The sequence below is a fragment of the Caretta caretta genome, chromosome 10 (assembly GCF_965140235.1).
Source record: "Caretta caretta isolate rCarCar2 chromosome 10, rCarCar1.hap1, whole genome shotgun sequence".
Classification (NCBI taxonomy): Eukaryota; Metazoa; Chordata; order Testudines; family Cheloniidae; genus Caretta; species Caretta caretta.
This window is the reverse complement of record NC_134215.1, coordinates 44,890,938-44,910,075: the sequence shown is the minus strand read 5'-3', so window position 1 is coordinate 44,910,075 and position 19,138 is coordinate 44,890,938. Positions and strand designations below refer to the sequence as shown.

Sequence of the window (19,138 nt, the reverse complement as noted above, 5' to 3'; positions counted from 1 at the left end):
CCTCAACCTCTGCTTATAAATCATGTGCTCCAGCCCTCTACTCATTTTTGTTGTGATATTTGGTGTTTTACAGTGTCAGCTTCTGGAGTCACAACCAGCCAAGTTCCACATTTAAGTGAGAGCAGAGACTCCTGGGGTCAGGCTTTGGTTCTGTACTTGGGAGCTGTACAGGTTCCAGCAAGAAGGCAAGTTGAAACGTTTGGTTTTCAGTCCTGGGGTCCAATTCAGTTTTGAATGCTCAGGGCTGGCAAGACAGAAGGATAATAGGCTCTGCAGGTGCAAGATACAGAACAAAGGCCCATTGCACAATGGAGGGCACAGTGCACACTAAACTTGGGTGGGGTGGAGAAAGCTGGTGACTAAGGGGGTTTCCTCTAGGAGTCCTGTCTCACAGACCACTCTCTCCCCCTCCGCCCCCCACGAGTCTGGAGGGTTAGAAGATGGGGGTACTGCCTGACAGAGACAGAAGGTCCATTACCCCACTGAGCAGTTAAGTCTAACACCTGTCGCTAGCCCAGGGAGGGAGGGTTTGAAGTGATATTCTAACCAAATTTCCACTCCAGAACTTCCAGTGTTTGTTTTAATTGAGAACCTGGTTTCCAGCTTCCCACAATATACTTGAAATAAAAGCCATCCTGTGATAAACTTTAGCTTGGTTTGACAAGATGCTCCACCTCCAGCCATGTGGCACCTATGCTGAAGAAACAAGAATTAGCTGGTTTGCCCTGATTTTTAAATATTTTATTACATAATCTTCATGGCACTGCAGGAGTAACAGAAAGCCATTATTCCCAGGTCCTAGAGCCCAGCCTGAAAAATATACATTTTGTTTATATACACATATCATTAACCCCCTCCCCACACGCACCACATACTGTAGGTCTTGGCTGAAAGCAGGAAATTAGTCTCTCCATTAAGAAAATATATATATATATATATATGAAGCTAAATCAAAAATACAGTTAGAAGAGTTATTGTCTGGGCTGCTGCTCATTTGGGGGTTAAATCTCTAACAGCTCTGCAGGATGCATTCAGTTAGGGTCTGTCCGTAAAAGGCGAAGAGGTACAGTGTATAAAAAGGCAAAGTAAGTTCAGGTGTGTTCTGGTTTGCTTGGTCTGGTTATGAGATGGCCTTTGCTTCAGGTAGGAATGCCTCCCAGTACTTCACCAGCTGCAGAGACCACAAGGAGACAAACACAAACAGTCAGCAAGCAAGCTGCCAGTCATCTGCCAAGACAAGTTCCCAGTTGTAGTCTAGTGCTTTAAAGGAAAAGGCCTGTTCCTTCTACAACACGGGAACAACTATACTGTCTACAGAAGAATTTGTAGATAGTGGTGTAACGGAAGCACACTGACCCTTGCTCATTTTGACTGATCGAGGCAGACCTCCGGCTATGTTGATGGCCTGGCTTGTTATTAAGTAGCCATGCTTAACTACTCTATTTCCTGCTGCTTGTACCATCACTATGATACAAGTTTCCAGGTTTAGCTTAGCCTCTGATGGGACATGGTTATCCAAAACAGACACCCCTCATCTCTGCTCAGGAGCATCACCACTTCTCCATACACTCTGGGGCTGGGTAAGTCTCTGGATTGCCAGGGTAGCCAACACTGCATTGTGCATGCGCTATATAGGAGTCTTTAGTGGATGTTTTCAGAGCTAGGCTTCACTTTGCCGGGTGTAACCCAATTCACATCCTTCTACATTTGACTGGACTTGTTGCTGATGTCAGGAACAAACCAGCTGAGGGATTTATGAGCTGCTGGTCAGGGATTCTCACCTGCTGCTGTGAGTTTAAGAGTGTCTCAAGGTATTTAGTCACATGATTTCTGAAGTCCTTTGATTTCTCTCTCTGCAAGAGAGAGGACATTAATTAATTCAGCCTTTCATATCTGCAGTGTGGTTCATCTCCAGCTGGAACAGGCAAGACTCAGGAAGAGCTGCAAAGAGGATTTTGCTTCAAGTTTTCATTTAGGATTCTTAATTTGAGCACCTAGTGGTTATATCAGGCACATTCAATACAACAGATAATAAAGCTGCCATAGGACCAAAATGCAGCTTAAGATCTTGGTACAGATTAATCGGATTAGAAGCAGCTGGGAAGAGGATAGCACTCCTGTCAGTGGCCTGAAGGGGCTACCTGAAGTTGCCAGCAATAAGCTGCTGGGATACTTGCTATTAGAGTGCACCATTCCACACTGTGTATGTGTATGTGTGAGTGGACGCCAGGGCAGTGCAGAGACCAGAGCTCTGTGCATGTTACCCCTGGAGGGGCTGGGTGAGGGACGGAGAGAGGAGTGAAACAGAAGTTGATTTTTGTCCAATCAGGCTGGATTGTCCAGTTTTATAGTCCTCACTGAATCCAGAGGACACTATCTGGGAGGAGCACGGAAGGGCTTGGGAGAACTCCCTTCTACCCACCCCACCATTAGACATCTCAGTAGCAGTGGCTAGGGAAGACTGTAATGCCCCTCTGAAGGCAGAAGGGAATGCAAGATGGGAGCGAGTTGCCAGGTTTGGTTATGTGCATGCTGCAGGAAGGACTGGGATCCACTGTACCTCAAACCGTGTCACTTCCTTGCGGACCACAGAAGAAATCCGCTCGAAATCCCTTTCATACTGCGTCACACGAGACTCCCACTGCAAAGAGTTGACAGATCATGTTATTTCCTTCAACTCCCAGGGCAGGGCAGATCCCATCTGGATTATAGTCACTTCCTCTTCCAATACATCCACTGCTGAGCTGCTTAGTGCCACCTACAACTCCCAGCAGATAACCTCAAGGGAGATTCCCTGCAGACTTAAACGTCTCCCCTCAGTGGGGAACAATCTGGCTCTTGGGCTATTACAGCAGAGCTCCCCAGGATGCACAGCCCCTTTGTCCATCAGGTCCTCTCAATACGACTATACAGCCAGCTGCAGCCCCTGCCCCATGTCCCTCAACTCTTGTTGGATACTGCCATGCTATCAAGCTGGAGGAAGACAGAGCTAGGTCACTTGCTCTGCATCGGACATGGTGCACTGGAAAGGTCCCTCTATGGGCGGAAAGATCTCCCCCTACAGAGCCTTGCACTGACAGGCCTCTGTTTAAACCAGGCTTGGGTCCTACACAAAGAGGGGCAAAATTCTTATTAGCCAGAAACCCATCCCTTCCACTGATGGGATGTCCTATCTCCTAGGCCAGGGATGACCAAAAGTGTACTGACCTTCTGAGCCGTATGAGACAAATCTTCAGAAGTTTGAGAGCTGGGGTGCACCCTGAGACACCATCCCTGCCACCCCGCTGGGCGGAAGCCACTATTCCACAACAAAGCAGAGGTCCCAAGCTCCCACTCCCACATCTGGTAGGTGGAAAACAGGGAAGGGGGCTCCACAAGACACACTTTAACAGTAAAAGCCACGTGTTGCTTGTGAGCCACCATTTGGTCACCCCTGTCCTAGGCTCAGGACATGCAACTCCCCACTGGGGTGGAAGCAGAGCCAGTGTCTGGTCTAGAGAAGTGGCCTGGACCTTTTATTTATAGTTCCTGTGCAGTGCTACTTGGTAACTGGGCTTGTTGGGATGGTGTGCAGAAGGGAAGGGTCATTGCACTGGTTTGGCAGCCAAACCAAGACAATTGCAGAGCACAATGACACATTAAACCAAGGCCTGCTTGGCAGATGCCCTGGTTTGAGGCAGCTTGCCTCCCACCCCCGCAAAAGTTCCTCACCTCAGAGATCTCCTCTTTGGCCTGCTGTAGCTTGTCAGGTTTGTTGGCCCACAGCAGCCTGGCCTCAGTCTCCCGCTTCTTCTGTAACATGGTCTGCGCATCCTGCCAACGCTGCCAGGTCTTCATGCGCTGGTCAAAGGCACCCTGCCAGTGCCGGAGCAGACAGAACATTAGACCAGCAGTTTGCCCTCACAGCTGCATTCAGTGCATCTGTGTAAGGGGATGGTCACAACATTACAAGAGGTTTGTTATGCAGTCAAGGGGGGGGGGGGGGGGGGGCTGTATTAGGCAGTGAAAAGCTATTGTGCCAGTCCCCTCCACTGGCCTGCTCCAGCCTCTGCTAGGAGAGCTTCACTGCTCTGTGTCTGATAGGACACTGTCCCCTGGCTCTGGGATGGGCCAGTGCACAGTTTACATTACCTGTGACTGACTGACTTCCAGGAGTCTCATAACCTTCCTTCCTGCTCCAGTGACGGTCACCCACCAAGCTATTTTTGAGCTAGTAATCCCAAGAAGATAGTTTGATCTGGGTAATTTACTGTCTCCGCTCTGGAGCTCTCAGGGTGTGTTTCAAGGCAGTAGAGCACCTCTGTCTCTTGACAAGATCTGGAAGACCTTCCCTTTGACGAGAGTCTCTGAATTGAAGACTCTGGCTACATGTTGCAGAATTTCAACAGGTGCAACCCGCTCCTTCAGAGCTCTGGAACTGGAGTTTCAGACTGGAGGAGCCAGCATACTGCATGGTAAGGCCAGAGACTCCTTGTGCTTCAGGAAACCCAAATCTTGCCCCCTTTGGGATTGGAAAATCCAAAGGCCACATCAACTGGTCTGTTAAGGTAGGGAGAGACCAGTGCACATGAATGGCCCAGGACAGGTCATGGATCTGCAGGATGATGCTGCAATGAAGAAAGCTTTTCAGAGTCCCCGTTTCTCCCCTATATCCCCCGTTAGGAAATTAGAATCATTTTACAAACTGAGCAAGGCAATTGAGCAGGCCTGAGTCTGCTGCATAGCACAAGTCTCGTATAGTGGGAAAAGAGGCTGGGAGAACAAGGTCACTAGATGCTACCTGTTCAACAGATGTCCCCTGTGCTGTTACGAATGCTACCCAGAGAAAGCGAAGTGCTCAAAAGCAGAGATTTGCTCAGACCTTGTAGTGGCCCTTGCTCCCAGAATGCTTAGCACAGCTCCAGAGACTAGGGGCACACGCTCCTTCCAGAATGTGGTTCTTCCATTAGATGTCACAAGTGACATTTCCAATCATGAGAGGCAGATGCTAATCCCATGCAGCAAGGGCACATGTAAGTGACTGGGACAGGCTATTCCTCCCTGCAGGCTCCTTGCCCCAGTATCTTTATGACTTCACAGATAAGCTGTCCCAGGACTCAGCCAGCACTTTCAAACCCAAGTGCTTGGAGTTAAATGCTTAATTTTCAAAGGTGCCAAGTACCTGCAGCTCATATTGTTTTCAGTCGGATTTATGGAAATCAGCATTTCAAACTCTGGCCATTCGGGTACTGATCTGTAACCTGGGTGTTGACCATATGCTTTAGTGGTATGTTTGGTATCAGGTGATCTGCAAGAGCTGCCTGTGAACAGATAACCCTCACCAACGTCAGTCAGGAGTCGGCGGGGGGGGGGGGGGGGGGGGGGGGGGGGGGGAGGGGGTGAGCATCCATTTTAGAACACAGGAGACAAACTACTTGGGCTTTGGTAAAAGCCCAAGAGCATTTCAGACACTGAAGGATAAAGACAACCTAGGGGGGAAACAAAGGTGTAGAAATCCTGACCTTCCTGCTGGAGATTTCCCCCAGCAAAAAAGTCAATACATTGTCCCTACAACACAGTCTGGTTTCTAACAACATCTTAAACTTCTACAGGAAGTGTCTGAATTCTCAGCTCAGTTTGTGTGTATTTATCCCCCACAATTCCCTCCTAAGTATGCACTATTGCCCCATTTGACAGATGGGACTGCGGCCCAGACACATTAAGTGTCTTGCATAAGGTGTCACAGTATGAGATAGAGCCCGGATTAGGACCCAGGTCTTCCAAGCTCCAGGCGAACACCCTAACCACCAAGCCAGACTTCCTCTGGACTCCCAACGCAGTGTACGGCACTGTCAAGGAGAGAGACGGGAAGGAGCAATTTACAACAGTTTGCAAAGATTGGACAAAATGGCATAAGTGGAAGTGAGAAATCTAGAACAGCAGCAAGAAAAGGAAATCTTTAAAATGAGCTGAGCCCCAGATACCACCTGGGCTCCACGTTCTGTGCCAATGGCTAATGAAGCTAATCCCTTTCCTGGGCTCTCAGCTACTCTAGGACTTTGCTCTTTGTACCAATTTGTAATGCATCCTGAGGCTGACTGCATGGGTCAGAGGGGAGAATTCTAGAAGAGCTAAGCTTGGCCCATGAAGAACAATTACCAGGTCAGTGCATTGGGCTCATGCAGCACAAGCTTACAGCAGGCCTGTCCCACCTTGCCCAGCCAAGGGCCATAGTGAATTTTATGGGAGCTACACATGGTTTATATTAACTCAGGGAGAACAGTTTCCTCAGCTGTACTACAAAGCAACAGCACAGACTATAGGTCCTTGTATGAAATGCAGCCAGACCAAGGCTCAGATAGTGCTCTACAGGGCCCAGCATGCAGTGTTGCATCTCTATCCTACATGCTGCTGGCACATGGAACCTGTAGTCTGGGCCTGCACCTCCACATTAAGAATGAAGGTGGCCACTTCCTGGCTTGTCCCAACTCCAAGGGCCATGTTCTGGCCAGCCCTGCTCTACTCCTGTGGCAAGATGCCAAAGGTTTGCCTGCAATGGACAGGATGTGAGGATTGCTTACCCTTACAACTGAGAGAAGGCGAACGTAGTCACTCAGGAGCTCAGCCAGGAGGAAGAAGTCATTGCTGGCCTGTTCCTGGTGCAGCTGTTCTATCTTCTCTTCCACCTCAGCCAGTTGGGAGAGTGCCCGAGACAGGGCTGTGTTGTCTTCTGAACTCCCTAGCATGGCCAAACTCTTTGCAAACTGTGCTGTGTTCAGTACTAACTCTAGTGGATGGAATGAGAGGAGTGTAAATACAGCTGACTGCGGAGCACTCAAAGTGAAGCAGTGGCCAATAGTGACAACCCAACTAGAAAGATTAGCCCAGAGTAGGGGGAGAGAAGGCTAAAGGTTGCTTATCATCTCTGATTTAGTTACCAACACAACTGCCTTCTGACCACCCATGTGGTCAACTGAAAAGAGCCAGTGATCCCACAGCAAGAATCAACTGCCTCTTGGGGCTTTGACGGGGAAGGGCTGGGTGCCTGTAGCTAGTAGCAAGAGTGGAAAAGTTGGCAGAGAAATAAAGTAGGAGGCCAGACACACTAGAGATGCAGATCCCAGGCAGCCACTATGTGTTTTTGTATATTTCTATGTGGAGAGAGAGTGAAATTGCTGCTCTGCACTGCATATAGTTGCCCTTCAGAGAGCTCACAATGAAAAGCAGCAGAATGAACAGCTTCTTAGGAGTCAGGAGAAGCTGGAATTGGAGTTTATTCAATTACTGCAGCAGCCTCTGAATCCAGATCAGGACATTTAACCTTACTGATTCTGCCTCTTCTCTGCTGCACATCATGCCTCCTGACCAGGAGATTTTACAGGCCAGATGTATTCTCCCACCCCTTCCAGCTCTGTTTTCCTACTCACTGCAGACATGGTATTAGCAAAGGTAACTCTAGGAGGTAAGCACCATAATGCAGAGCAGGTGCTAGTGGTGAGCAGATCTCAACCCCCACACAAGGTCAAAGCTCAGCAGTGTCTATAGTTCAAGCTGCGAGTTCTACTGAGACAGAGACCCCATTACCTTTCCTGTGGTTGACTAGTGTTTCTACTGCAGAATGTAGCTTCCGTAGGCGCTGCTCCTCACACTCCACCTCCTGAAGTTTCTCCTCAAACCACTGAAATGGACAAATCCACAACTGAGGCGAGTTCACACATTCTCATGGCATGAACGAGGACTGAATGAACGGTTGCAAGGTTACATTTGGGTCTTAGCCAACCCATTTTCCCTCTTCGAGGCTGCCCAAGGAGAAATGTCACTGACTACTTACGATGTCTGATTCATTCATCTTGATGGTCATTTTGCTGACAGCATCAGTGGCTTTGTTGAACATCTTTAGTATACCTGCTCCACTCAGTGTCTGGGTGCCTACTGCTCGGGGCAGCTGTAGAGAGATCAAAAAGCCCTTGGTTGTTTGCTATAGTGGCTGAACTCCTGGTTACTTTGATCATAGTACCACATGGACACTAGATTGACTGGCTCCATGATAATCATTGCAATGACTGATAGGGAACGGAGTCAGTGCACTTCAGGAGACTAGTTCTGGATAAGGCTAGTTAAATGACAGTGCCTGCAATTTAGAGGTATGAATTTGCACTTGCTAGTATGTTTTCTGGTTATATAGCTTTCTGTAGTTCAAGCTGCTTCCCAAGTCACTCAGAATTTAAATGCTCTGGACTGGATCTCCAAGAACCAGGAGGCATATGTGGGGCCTCAGGGCAATGTTTGAAGATTTACTGTCTGCACAGTGCCAGAAGCAAGAGCTTTGCTATCTTAGAACAGTCTAAATCCCCTGGCATGTTGCAGAGTGTCATTAGGAAACCCTGCTATGACTGGCATGCTCATTTGAAACTCAGACTTTTAGTATTTTAATGGAGATCAAATTTCAGCTAACTGCATGCTGATTGACCAGGTTACCTCTGTCAATCCCACCCTCAGAAGCGAGCTCATGACTCAGAGTCTGGCAGATGTTGTATGCAGTATTGGCCGCAGGATATTTGAGACACAAGGTGGATGAGGGAGTATCTTTTACTGGACCAACTTCTGTTGGCAAGAGAGCAGCTTTTCAGCTACACAGAGCTCTCCTTCAGGTCTGGAAAACCAGCTCAAAGTCTGGCACAGATCATCTTACCAAGGGGACTGACTATACATGCAGTCGTGTACAGCTGAGAAGGTGGTTCTACAATGAATAATTCTACTTCCATGAGTGGAATCATTGTTTAATTTTAAAAAGTTTATTCCCATTGGCCCTACAGCACCAAAACAGCCAATATGGAGCCAGATTTTATTGCTCATGCATCATTTACTATTTCAGTTGGTTACACTTGTGCACCCTCCTTCATAAAGTGTGAGTGCACAATCACTTGATCTGACAAGAAGAGAACACAGCTTGACTCAAATACCAGGGCAAGTTTGCTGGGATGCACAGAGGTTTAGCTGTGAATTGAGCACGATACAGGAATAAGCGTGGAGCCCCAGAGTAACACTGAGTCACTTTAACTAGAAAAGAACTTTAAAGACTTATGATCCAAGAGACAGTGCAGTAAAGCAGAGTGAGTCACAGTCCCCCATCCACCCCAGATTTCTTTTGAGCATTTCATAGTTTGAGACTAGTGAGTCTGTTGATTTGACTTTGGCCAACACTGGGCAGCCAGCTGCAGCTCAAGCACCTGGACAGCTTGGATGTCATGCCTGCATGTTTTCAAAGACCAAGGACTAGCCTACCATCTTATGAAAGCATCCCCTTTTCCCAATAACTTGAAACTAGCCACCCTAAGGTCTCTGGAGCGCATTCAGAGATCAGCCACTGAATGAGACTCTGCATGACTTGAGCAAGGTCAGTCAGTGGCAGCAAGACACAGGTGTCTGATCTCCTAAGTCCTAGATGTGTGATTTCACCACATGATTAGGCATTTATCCCCACTTTATTTTTGTAAAAGTTAAAAAAATTTGATTCTTGTAATTCCTGTGTTGAGAAGACACCTTATAATCTGTGCAAAATAAGTGAAAAGGCAAAAGTGTAGATAGCTTTGACACTCAAGTGAAAGATGTAGAATGTTACACGCTAATGGTGAAAGTTACTTAACTTAAACTAATTCCTGAAGTGTGCAGTTTCATTTGAATCCTCTTAAGACATGTAGGTAGACAACCTCAATACACTTCCAGAACACCTGCAGCTGTATTTATGCATTCTCTATGGCCTTGGCTACACTTTCACATTATACCGCAAAAAAGCTGCCCAGAGCGCTCTAACTCACTCCCTGTCCACACTGGCAAGGCACATAACTCCGTGGTTAGAGTGCTGCTGGTACTCCACCTCCCTGAGAGGGATAAGGTTTGCTGCGTATTGGGTGAGACCTATAGTGTCAGTGTGAACCAGGACTTAGGTTACAGTGCTCTGATTGCCCTCCAGAAACATCCCATAATCCTATTAACTGAAGCTGCCTCGTCTTTGTTGTAAACTCCGGCAGGAATGCAGAAATAGCCCTTTCAAAGCTCCGTTTCAAAGTGCCAGCTGCTTATCAGCTCATAGAAAAAAACCAAACAGCTAATATTTGCTTTGAGTGAGAGAGGTGGGGGAGGTAGGAGGTTCTGTACTTACAAGACAGCATGCTGACACTCAGCACCCCAAAACCCCACTCACTCTCTCACACCACATACACACAACACACTCCACCCCATCCCTCTCCCCATTTGAAAAGCATGTTGCAGCCACATGAATGCTAGGATAGCTGCCCATAATGCACCGCTCCCAATGCTACTGCAAGTGCTGAAAATGTGGCCACGCCAGGGCGCTTTCAGCTGTCAGTGTGGACAGACTGGAGCGCTTTCACTACTGCGCTGTACGAAGGCCGGTTTAACCCAAAGCGCTCTACATCTGCAAGTATAGCCAAGCCCTATACGAACCTCTTCTTTTTCTAAGAACTCCCTGACATCAGGGTCCTGCAGCATGGTTGGATGGTTGACTATTCTCTGAAGGTACCTATAGAGTGAAAATGCATTAGTAAACAAGTCATTTGGTCTATCCAGACTTTCCTCCTTTACCTCTATCATTACTAGCAGTTGTAAAAAGCCTCAAGTGAAGTCTGTATGGAATCAGTACAGCATGTTATAACAGAACTGGTAAAGTGCAATTTAGCCACCAAGACAGGACCAGCAAGCCAACTGTAGGCTAACAAGCTGTTCCCACCCAGAGATCTGTTCCTTACAGATTACATACAGAAGGGACCATTACAATCTAGTCTTGACTCATGTCACAGCTCACAGAATTTCACCAAATAATTCCTGACTCTAGCCCATAAATTGTGGTAGAGCTCTAGCAGATTTAGAGAGACCAATCTTGACTCAAGGATTCAAAGAATCCATTGTGTTCCTGATATTCCTGAACTTCGGAAGATTGAGCTGCACCACAGTTCTGAATGCTAGGAGTCAGTCTGCATGTGACTATGATCAGAGGCCTCCTTTGGCAAGATTAAGGGTTTGTCTAGACCAAGATAGTGCATGGCAAACAGTGCATACATCTATAGCAGCCTAGCATGTGGTGCACTAGCTGGCCTTGTGGACCCTGCTACTGCACATGACGATCTCCTCAGGGAACATTTTAAATGGGAGTAGCTCAAAGTGCACTAGGGAGTTTTTAAATGCACAGTAGCAGGGTCATGCAGTGGGCTGTACATTTACAGCCCAGCTTGCTGCACACTAACCCTCCATCCAGACAAGGCTGAACACCCCAGTTTCACTGCCATCTACCAAGGATGGTTAACAATTCCATAATGTATTGTTCCCTACCCCAATCCTGCTCAGTTTATAAGCCTCCTGGGCATTCACTTACTACTTTATGTTTGGTTTTAGAGGAGAGCCATTTCTGTTTTTAAACAAATTTTGTAACCTACATTGGAACTAGTGCCCTCTGATGTCTAGAACCTGTCTGTACTATACAGGATCTCCTGTAACCGAGGTGAACACAGTTGGCTGAAGTGATGGGGTCTCATCTTGCTGTAGTCATCTCACAATGTATTAAAAACCCAGACGGGGTTTGAGCTGATTCCCATTTAGGTCAGTGAGCTTTGCAAGCCTGTGTCCATACTCAGGAGACGTCTCACTGATCCTTCCTTGAAAGCTTCCCCTCTGAATCTCTTTGCTTGTATTGGGGGTAGCTACACTGAAGAGGCAGGCTGTCCCAAAGACAGCATCTCAGAGGCAATGGCCCATACCTTTCCAGAGCAGCCCGTCTCTTCTCTAGGAACTCCAAAGAGGACGAGTCTTCTTTCCCAACTTTCACTTTGGTCATTCCTGGAATGGCAGACAGGAGACACTACTTTATTTGAAAAGCACTAGGTACTTTCAGACAGACAGATGCTTTAGGGAAAGGTAACAAATATGGCAGATCGATCAGAAACATCTTTCCTCTGAGGCAGCACAAGGATCCTGTACCAGCAGCAAGGCTGGGAAGGGACGAGGGGACGCTGCCAGATAAGCAGATACAAGGAGAAAAGCCACATGCATGGAATGAGATGGAACAAGCCTGTGCAGGGTTTGAGAGAGGGGTAACCGATCTGGATCCTGAAGAGAAAAGCAAGTCAGTGACGATGTTCTAAGTTCAAGTGTATGTAATGTGGTACACACAACCAACTCTGTGTACAGAAAACTACAGCAATGTGAATAATCAGGCTATTTATTCAAATGTTTGCCATGCTGTTCACAAGTTGCTCCAAGAGAAAATTTTAGGTTTGTCAGAAGTTATTTATTAATAGCTTCTCCAAAGCTACTGACAGATTATTAAGAGTTTACATTTGAAGGTTGAGCACTTGACCAGAGACTGTTCTAACTGCCTCTTAAGCCAGATGATCATTACTCAGAATCCAGATTCTGTGGCAGATGCTCTTACAAACACAAGATTTGTTTTCCCACTAATATTCTGCAGGATTTGTCTGTTTTGCAGTTTGAGAGAACATGCCTGCCAGTAAACCCAATGCACTAGTGCATATTCATGGAAAGCTAACAGCTCACCTCAGGTTTAGAATTAATTGCATTGACTGGCAGAGTTTCTGGACATCACCCTCACCTATTAAGCTCTTTTCTGGAGGTGGTGGGACTACGAATCCATTCTGAGAGTGCTTCTCCGATAGCTTCTCATACAGACCCAAGAAGTCACTGAATCTCCTTTTCACAGAGAACTGCTTACTCCTGAACATTGGCAAACTGGTCTGCAGGAGAAAGACAAGAGTCAAATAAGACTAAATACAGTACAGCTGATCTAGCCAAGAACTCCTTTACAGGATGTTCAGCTAACATTTCACCCTTCCTCACTGAGCATCTTAGCCAGTAAAGGACAGTTTCCCTCCTACAAGAGCCAAGAGTGGCCTCTCCTATCCTTCAGCATTCCCCACCCACCAAGACTTAAACACAATCTACATTAGCTCATTTTGGCAAGCTTGAGCCTCTTTACTCAAGCAAGACTGAAAAGAAACTGTTACTGAAGAGTCACTTATCCTCTAAATAGCAGCGTTAAGACCATCTGAGGACAGGATAGCTCTGTAGTTGTGTTAAGTCTCATGGCAAAACAGTTTTGCCAGTGAGCTCCTGTTAGCCTTTAGAGTCATTTATAGCACCTCAGAAATTTGCTCCATATTTCTTCAGAGAGCTTACAAAGCTTGACAAGTAACACACGGGAAGATGGAAATAATAAGACCAAGCTGTTGGGTTGCACACATGGAGGGCTTGAGAGTTGTGTTGCTGTCACCCCTCAGTCAGTCATGTACAAGGAAGAGTGAATGGCTTTGAGCAAATTCTTGTTAGAGTGACTGTTGACTTGCCAAGTCTATAGTCTTTTCTATAGTAAGACAGCCTTTCAGTGTTAAGCATCAGCAGCTGAAAAGATGGAATTGTAAGCCTGTGGGCAAAGCTGTGTAGGGCAACTGCTTCAGACTCCACACTTTGGGGGAGCCCCATGGGCCAGTGTGGTCGGTCCTGGAAGAGATGAATCCATCACTTCTACCCCCAGCCCTGCACCCCCCAAGGGACAGCCCTGCCTGCAGAGCAGGCAGCAGAAGTGGTGTTAGAGCAGGGGTGTGCAAACTATGGCCCGCAGGCCGGATCTGGCCCCTCAGGGCTTTGGATCTGCCCCATGGGATTGCCCCCCCGTGGTGCCAGACCCTGTGCAGCTCTCAGAAGCTACCAGCACAACATCCCTGCAGCCTGGGGATGGGGCAGAGGGCTCCATGCATTGCCCTTGCCTCCAGGCACCACCCCCTGCAGCTCCCATTGGCCAGGAACGGGGAACTGCAGCCAATAGGAGCTTTGGGGGAGGTACCTGGAGGCACAGCAAGGGCAGCGCTCAGAGCTCTGTGCCACCCCCCCCCCAGGCCCGCGCAAGGACATGGCTCCAGCCCCTTTCCCCAACTCCCTGCACTGCATACAGTTTCCCCACCCCAATGTGGCCCTTGGCCCAAAAAGTTTGCCCACCCCCGTGTTAGAGTAACAGATACAGTAATCGCATTTGTCGTCTTGATCACACACACACAGTGTGAGAATACTGGTCAACGCATGTGTGTCCCCTCTGTGCCAAACCCAGAAGATGAGCATCTCAGTTTGAAAGCCTGGCTCTACAGCTCACGCTGTAGAGATTCAGGTTTGTAGCATGAGATTTCTGGTGCCATGCAAGATGGCTGCCATCACACGTGCAGCTTGTCGTCAACTGACAGCTCCTTGGAGTAGGGACTGGCTCTACCTCTACTGGCTCTACAGTTATGGGCTCTCTGGACACTACTGAGTATTACTGTTCACCAATTACAATCTTCAGACTCACCTTCACTCCCAGTGAACTCATGCTGTTTAAAGAGAAGGTACCACACAACAGCAGCTTTTAGGTAGTTAACTGAACAACAGCAAGTTACTAGTGCTATCAGAGCATAAAATCCCCGACAGATGGGGAAGATGCAAATGTCAAAGTATTTATGATTTGTGACGTATTTCACTAGCCTTGGCTATACAGACAAGAAGTGGGTGTGTTTGGTTTGGGAAGAGGCACTGCACTCAGGACAGGAAGTTGTCATGTCTCCCCCCCCCCCCCCCCGGGGTCAGCAAGAGGACAGTTATTTCAGTGTAACAAGACTGTAGTCTGCCCATGATCACAGATCTGACACAGAATTGCAGAAAGGTATAGTCATGCCATTCCTCAAAAACAGATGTCATTATATATAGCTCACGCCTTAAGGCTTGGCTAGGATAGCTATGTGGAGAAAGTAGTAATTGACAGAGGTGACAGTAATTCAGCTGGGATGGCAAGCTTGGGCAATAGCCTGCTTGAAGCCATTGAGATATAACCAGTGCATAGCTGGCCTGTTTTAAATCATTCTTCCAGTTTTTAAACCACAAAAGGGAAGCAGGAAGATGTGTCCAAGCCAATACACTATTAATTGCTGCTCCCCTATTCCCCCAGGACTTGTTTAGGACAGTCACTTCTCATAAGGGATATCAGGTAGTGAACTTTGGGGCAGGGACTCATTCATTTCTGCAAAGCAGTCAGCAGCCCCACAATGGTGTAGAGTTAACTAACCTGGAGTTGTTAGTACTCTTCATGCCTTTACAGGAACAGGGAAAGGGCAGTGGCTCTTCAGCGTCAAGTGAGCAGAGGCTGAGTTCCTTATATCAGCCTGTAAGGTTCCCTCGTAATGAACTGAGCCACTGGTTCATGGCTGACTGAGGGAAAGCCACCTACTGTGCCACAAACACCATTCCTGGCAGCATTCCCCCCCCCCCCCCCCCCCCCCCCAAAGAGCTCCTATCCCTGTACAGGCCAAGTGCAACTCCTATTAGCTTATCATAGAATGTCAGGGTTGGAAGGGACCTCAGGAGGTCATCTAGTCCAACCCCCTGCTCGAAGCATGTCCAATCCCCAACTAAATCATTCCAGCCAGGGCTTTGTCAAGCCTGACCTTAAAAACCTTTAAGGAAGGAGATTGCACCACCTCCCTAGGTAACCCATTCCAGTGCTTCACCACCCTCCTAGTGAAAGTTTTTCCTAAAATCCAACCTAAACCTCCCACACTGCAACTTGAGACCATTACTCCTTGTTTTGTCATCTGCTACCACTGAGAACAGTCTAAATCCATCCTCTTTGAAACCCCCTTTCAGGTAGTTGAAAGCAGCTATCAAATCCCTACCGCCCCCCCCATTCTCTTCTGCAGATTAAATAAACCCAGTTCCCTCAGCCTCTCCTCATAAGTCATGTGCTCCAGCCCCCTAATCATTTTTGTTGCCCTCTGCTGGGCTCTTTCCAATTTTCCACATCCTTCTTGTAGTGTGGGGCCCAAAACTAGACAGTACTCCAGATGAGGCCTCACCAATGCTGAATAGAGGGGGAATGATCATGTCCCTCCATCCGCTGGCAATGCTCCTACTTATACAGCCCAAAATGCCATTTGCCTTCTTGTCAACAAGGGCACACTGTTGACTCATCCAGGTTCTTATCCACTGAAACCCCTAGGTCTTTCTGCAGAACTGCTGCCTAGCCACTTGGTCCCTAGTCTGTAGCAATGCATGGGATTCTTCCATCCTAAGTGCAGGACTCTGCACTTGTCCTTGTTGAACCTCAGATTTCTTTTGGCCCAATCCTCTAATTTGTCAAGGTCCCTCTGTAGCCTATCCCTACCCTCCAGCATATCTACCACTCCTCCTAGTTTAGAGTCATCTGCAAACTTGCTGAGGGTGCAATCCATGACCTCCTCCAGATAATTAATGAAGATACTGAACAAAACTGTCCCCAGGACCGACCCTTGGGGCACTCCACTTGATACTGGCTGCCAACTAGACATGGAGCCATTGATCACTACCTGTTGAGCCTGATGACCTAGCCAACTTTCTATCCACCTTATAGTCCATTCATCAAGCCCATACTTCTTTAACTTGCTGGCAAGAATACTGTGGGAGACCGTATCAAAAATTTTGCTAGCCAAGGAACACCACATCCATTGCTTTCCCTTCATCCAGGACCAGTTCTCACAGAAGGCAATAAGGTTAGTCAGGCAAGACTTGCCCTTGGTGAATCCATGCTGACTGTTCCTGATGACTTTCCTCTCCTCTAAGTGCTTCAAAATTGATTCCTTGAGGACCTGCTCCATGATTTTTCCAGGGACTGAGTTGAGTCTGACTGGCCTAGAGTTTCCTGGATCCTCCTCCTTCCTTTTTTAAAGATGGGCACTACATTAGCCTTTTTTCCAGTCATCTGGGACCTCCCCTGATTGCCATGAGTTTTCAAAGATAATGGCCAATGGCTTTGCAATCACATCTGCCAACTCCTTTGGCATCCTCGGATGCAGCGCATCCGGCCCCATGGACTTGTGCTCGTCCAGCTTTTCTAAATAGTCTTGAACCACTTTTCTCCTCAGAGGGCTGATCACCTCCTCCCCATACTGTGCTGCCCAGTGCAGTAGTCTGGGAGTTGACCTCGTTCGTGAAGACAGAGGCAAAAAAAAAAAAAAAGAGCATTGAGTGAGTACATTAGCTTTTTCCACATCCTCTGTCACTAGCTTGCCTTCCTCATTCAGTAAGGGGCCCACACTTTCCCAGACCTTCTTGTTGCTAACATACCTGTCGAAACCTTTCTTGTTACTCTTAACATCCCTTGCTAGCTGCAACTTCAAGTGTTATTTGGCCTTCCTGATTTCACTCCTGCATGCCTGAACAATATTTTTAATACTCCTCCCTGGTCATTTGTCCAATCTTCCACTTCTTGTAAGCTTTTTGTGTGTGTGTGTTTAAGATCACCAAGGATTTCTACTGTTAAGCCAAGCTGGTTGCCTGCCATATTTACTATTCTTTCTACACATGGGGATGTTAGAGGTTGCTGGCAGGGCTGGGAGGGAGGGGAGAAGAGAAGAAAAGGGTTTTAAACATGCCTAGCTTGGGTTTCAGAGCCTCTTTAAAAAGGAGAGAATATTTAGATGGGGTTTGTGTACAGAACTCATTCCCAACAGGCTCTTGGAACTGGCTTTCTGCCAAGTAACAGTAAAGCCCTTATTATCCTGCATGGAGCTGGTGTCTGACAGTCTTACGTCAGGAGAGATTTCACTGGAGAGAGACACATTGTGCAGCTTTATAGAGGAGAACAAACAGTAGCTAGACTGATCCTTCATTGTGCAAAAAGGGAATAAGGAGTCAGCCCTAGAGAGCTTGCAAAAACTGACTCAGTTAGGATTTAGGTCTTCAGTACATCATTGTTTTGCCAGGCTACTAAGGGGTTACAGAAGGAGCTACAGCAGTTTGGGGACAACATGCAAAGCAGAAGTCTGACCTATGAAGGAGATTGCTGAAGACTTCACATTTTGTAGGGAAATAGCCCAAGATTCCACCTTAACTGCCTTACACTTATCTTAGCAATTGCTGAGTGAAGAAAGGGTTCGTAAAATCCCAGTGGAGGAAAGGGGCTTCTTCCCTTATTAGACGTACCTGTGTTGAGACTTTGTAGGCTACGTATGCATTCATGCCATCCCCTACAGAAAAGTCAAGAAAGCAAAATTAGTTCTCCATTCAGACAATTTACAATTTATTTCCTACTGATGCTTGGTATATATACTAGTCTCTTTCTCAAGCAGGGGATGGTGTTCCAACTGGCTGCATTTAGAACTTCTGGACAGCTCGTGGGCTCAGTTAGCCCATTGACAGTATGTGCCCAAAGGCATGCTGCAGCTCACATTATAGGAGCTGCTGGATTCCTGCCAGTTAACAGATCTGGCTGCTTGATGCTGCAGAGCCCTCTTTGTATTTCCTAGAGAAGAGAGCTGGACACACTGACAGTTAATCATTTGTTGCCCTGCCAGCATCTGGGCTAGTTCCACACATCTGTTTAAGCGTGAACAATTCAGTGGCTGTATGGAACAGGAGACAACCTATTTAGAAGGAAGCTAGTTGCTAACCTACTCCTTAGCTACATGTGATCTGCCTTTTCAGAGATTCCATCATAGCCAGAGTATTAAACCAAAGCAGACACTTCACTTTCTTCTAGTGAAACTAAACGGCTACCTACAGTGCTCCAGCTGCAGGGAAACGCTTCCACACCCTTCCTTCTTATAGCAGTAATTGCTTTAGAGATGACTGACTGGTGAATGGGTCAAGATCTGTGTCCAGACTCCTGACCTAGCCAGTTTAGTGGCTACCTGAGCTACAGATTCCACCAAAAACCACCCACCAATGCAGGAGGCCACTGTGCTGTCCAAGATCAGGGTGCTATCAGCCTTGATGCTGGTTCTCAGAAACATCCTTTGGGTGCAGCGTGGGTCCTACAGACTCTGCCATCACTGGTGTTTTAGTCCTTATATGCCCTGAACTACCAGTCTCTAATGGAGAGCTATCTGAATAGCCATCCTCCTTACAATAAAGCTAGGAGATATGCTGCTGCTAAGTCAGGCTATTTACTAAAAACTCAAGTTGGTAGGTACAGAGGAGTCTCCAGAACCAGCCACCAGCAAGAAAGCAAACCAAAAAAAGAGATTGACATTTTGAGAATGGATAGGAGCGGGACTTGGTGGTGTATTCAGGAGGGAAGATAGTGGACTGGCTGCATTACATCCTGCTAAGCTCCACTTCTAGACTCCATCTT

General features: G+C 47.3%; 1 protein-coding gene across 3 annotated transcripts in view; it reads right to left on the bottom strand.

Moving 5' to 3' along the window:
* Window positions 1-566: 566 nt before the first annotated feature.
* SNX1 (sorting nexin 1) overlaps window positions 567-19,138 on the bottom strand; it is a 40,981-nt gene continuing 22,409 nt past the window's right edge. The window contains exons 5-15 of one of the 3 annotated variants that reach the window (XM_048866994.2): window positions 17,989-18,032; window positions 12,605-12,746; window positions 11,754-11,832; window positions 10,447-10,522; window positions 7,811-7,924; window positions 7,564-7,657; window positions 6,561-6,766; window positions 3,712-3,855; window positions 2,561-2,641; window positions 1,782-1,853; window positions 567-691 (exon numbers count right to left, since the gene is read on the bottom strand). In XM_048866994.2, coding sequence (XP_048722951.1) covers window positions 581-691; window positions 1,782-1,853; window positions 2,561-2,641; window positions 3,712-3,855; window positions 6,561-6,766; window positions 7,564-7,657; window positions 7,811-7,924; window positions 10,447-10,522; window positions 11,754-11,832; window positions 12,605-12,746; window positions 17,989-18,032 — 1,163 coding nt within the window. In that variant the 3' untranslated portion in view covers window positions 567-580. Of the gene's footprint in view, window positions 692-726; window positions 1,172-1,781; window positions 1,854-2,560; window positions 2,642-3,711; window positions 3,856-6,560; window positions 6,767-7,563; window positions 7,658-7,810; window positions 7,925-10,446; window positions 10,523-11,753; window positions 11,833-12,604; window positions 12,747-17,988; window positions 18,033-19,138 lie in introns of those variants that run through there. The other 2 variants (XM_048866989.2, XM_048866990.2) reach the window with 2 other exon arrangements.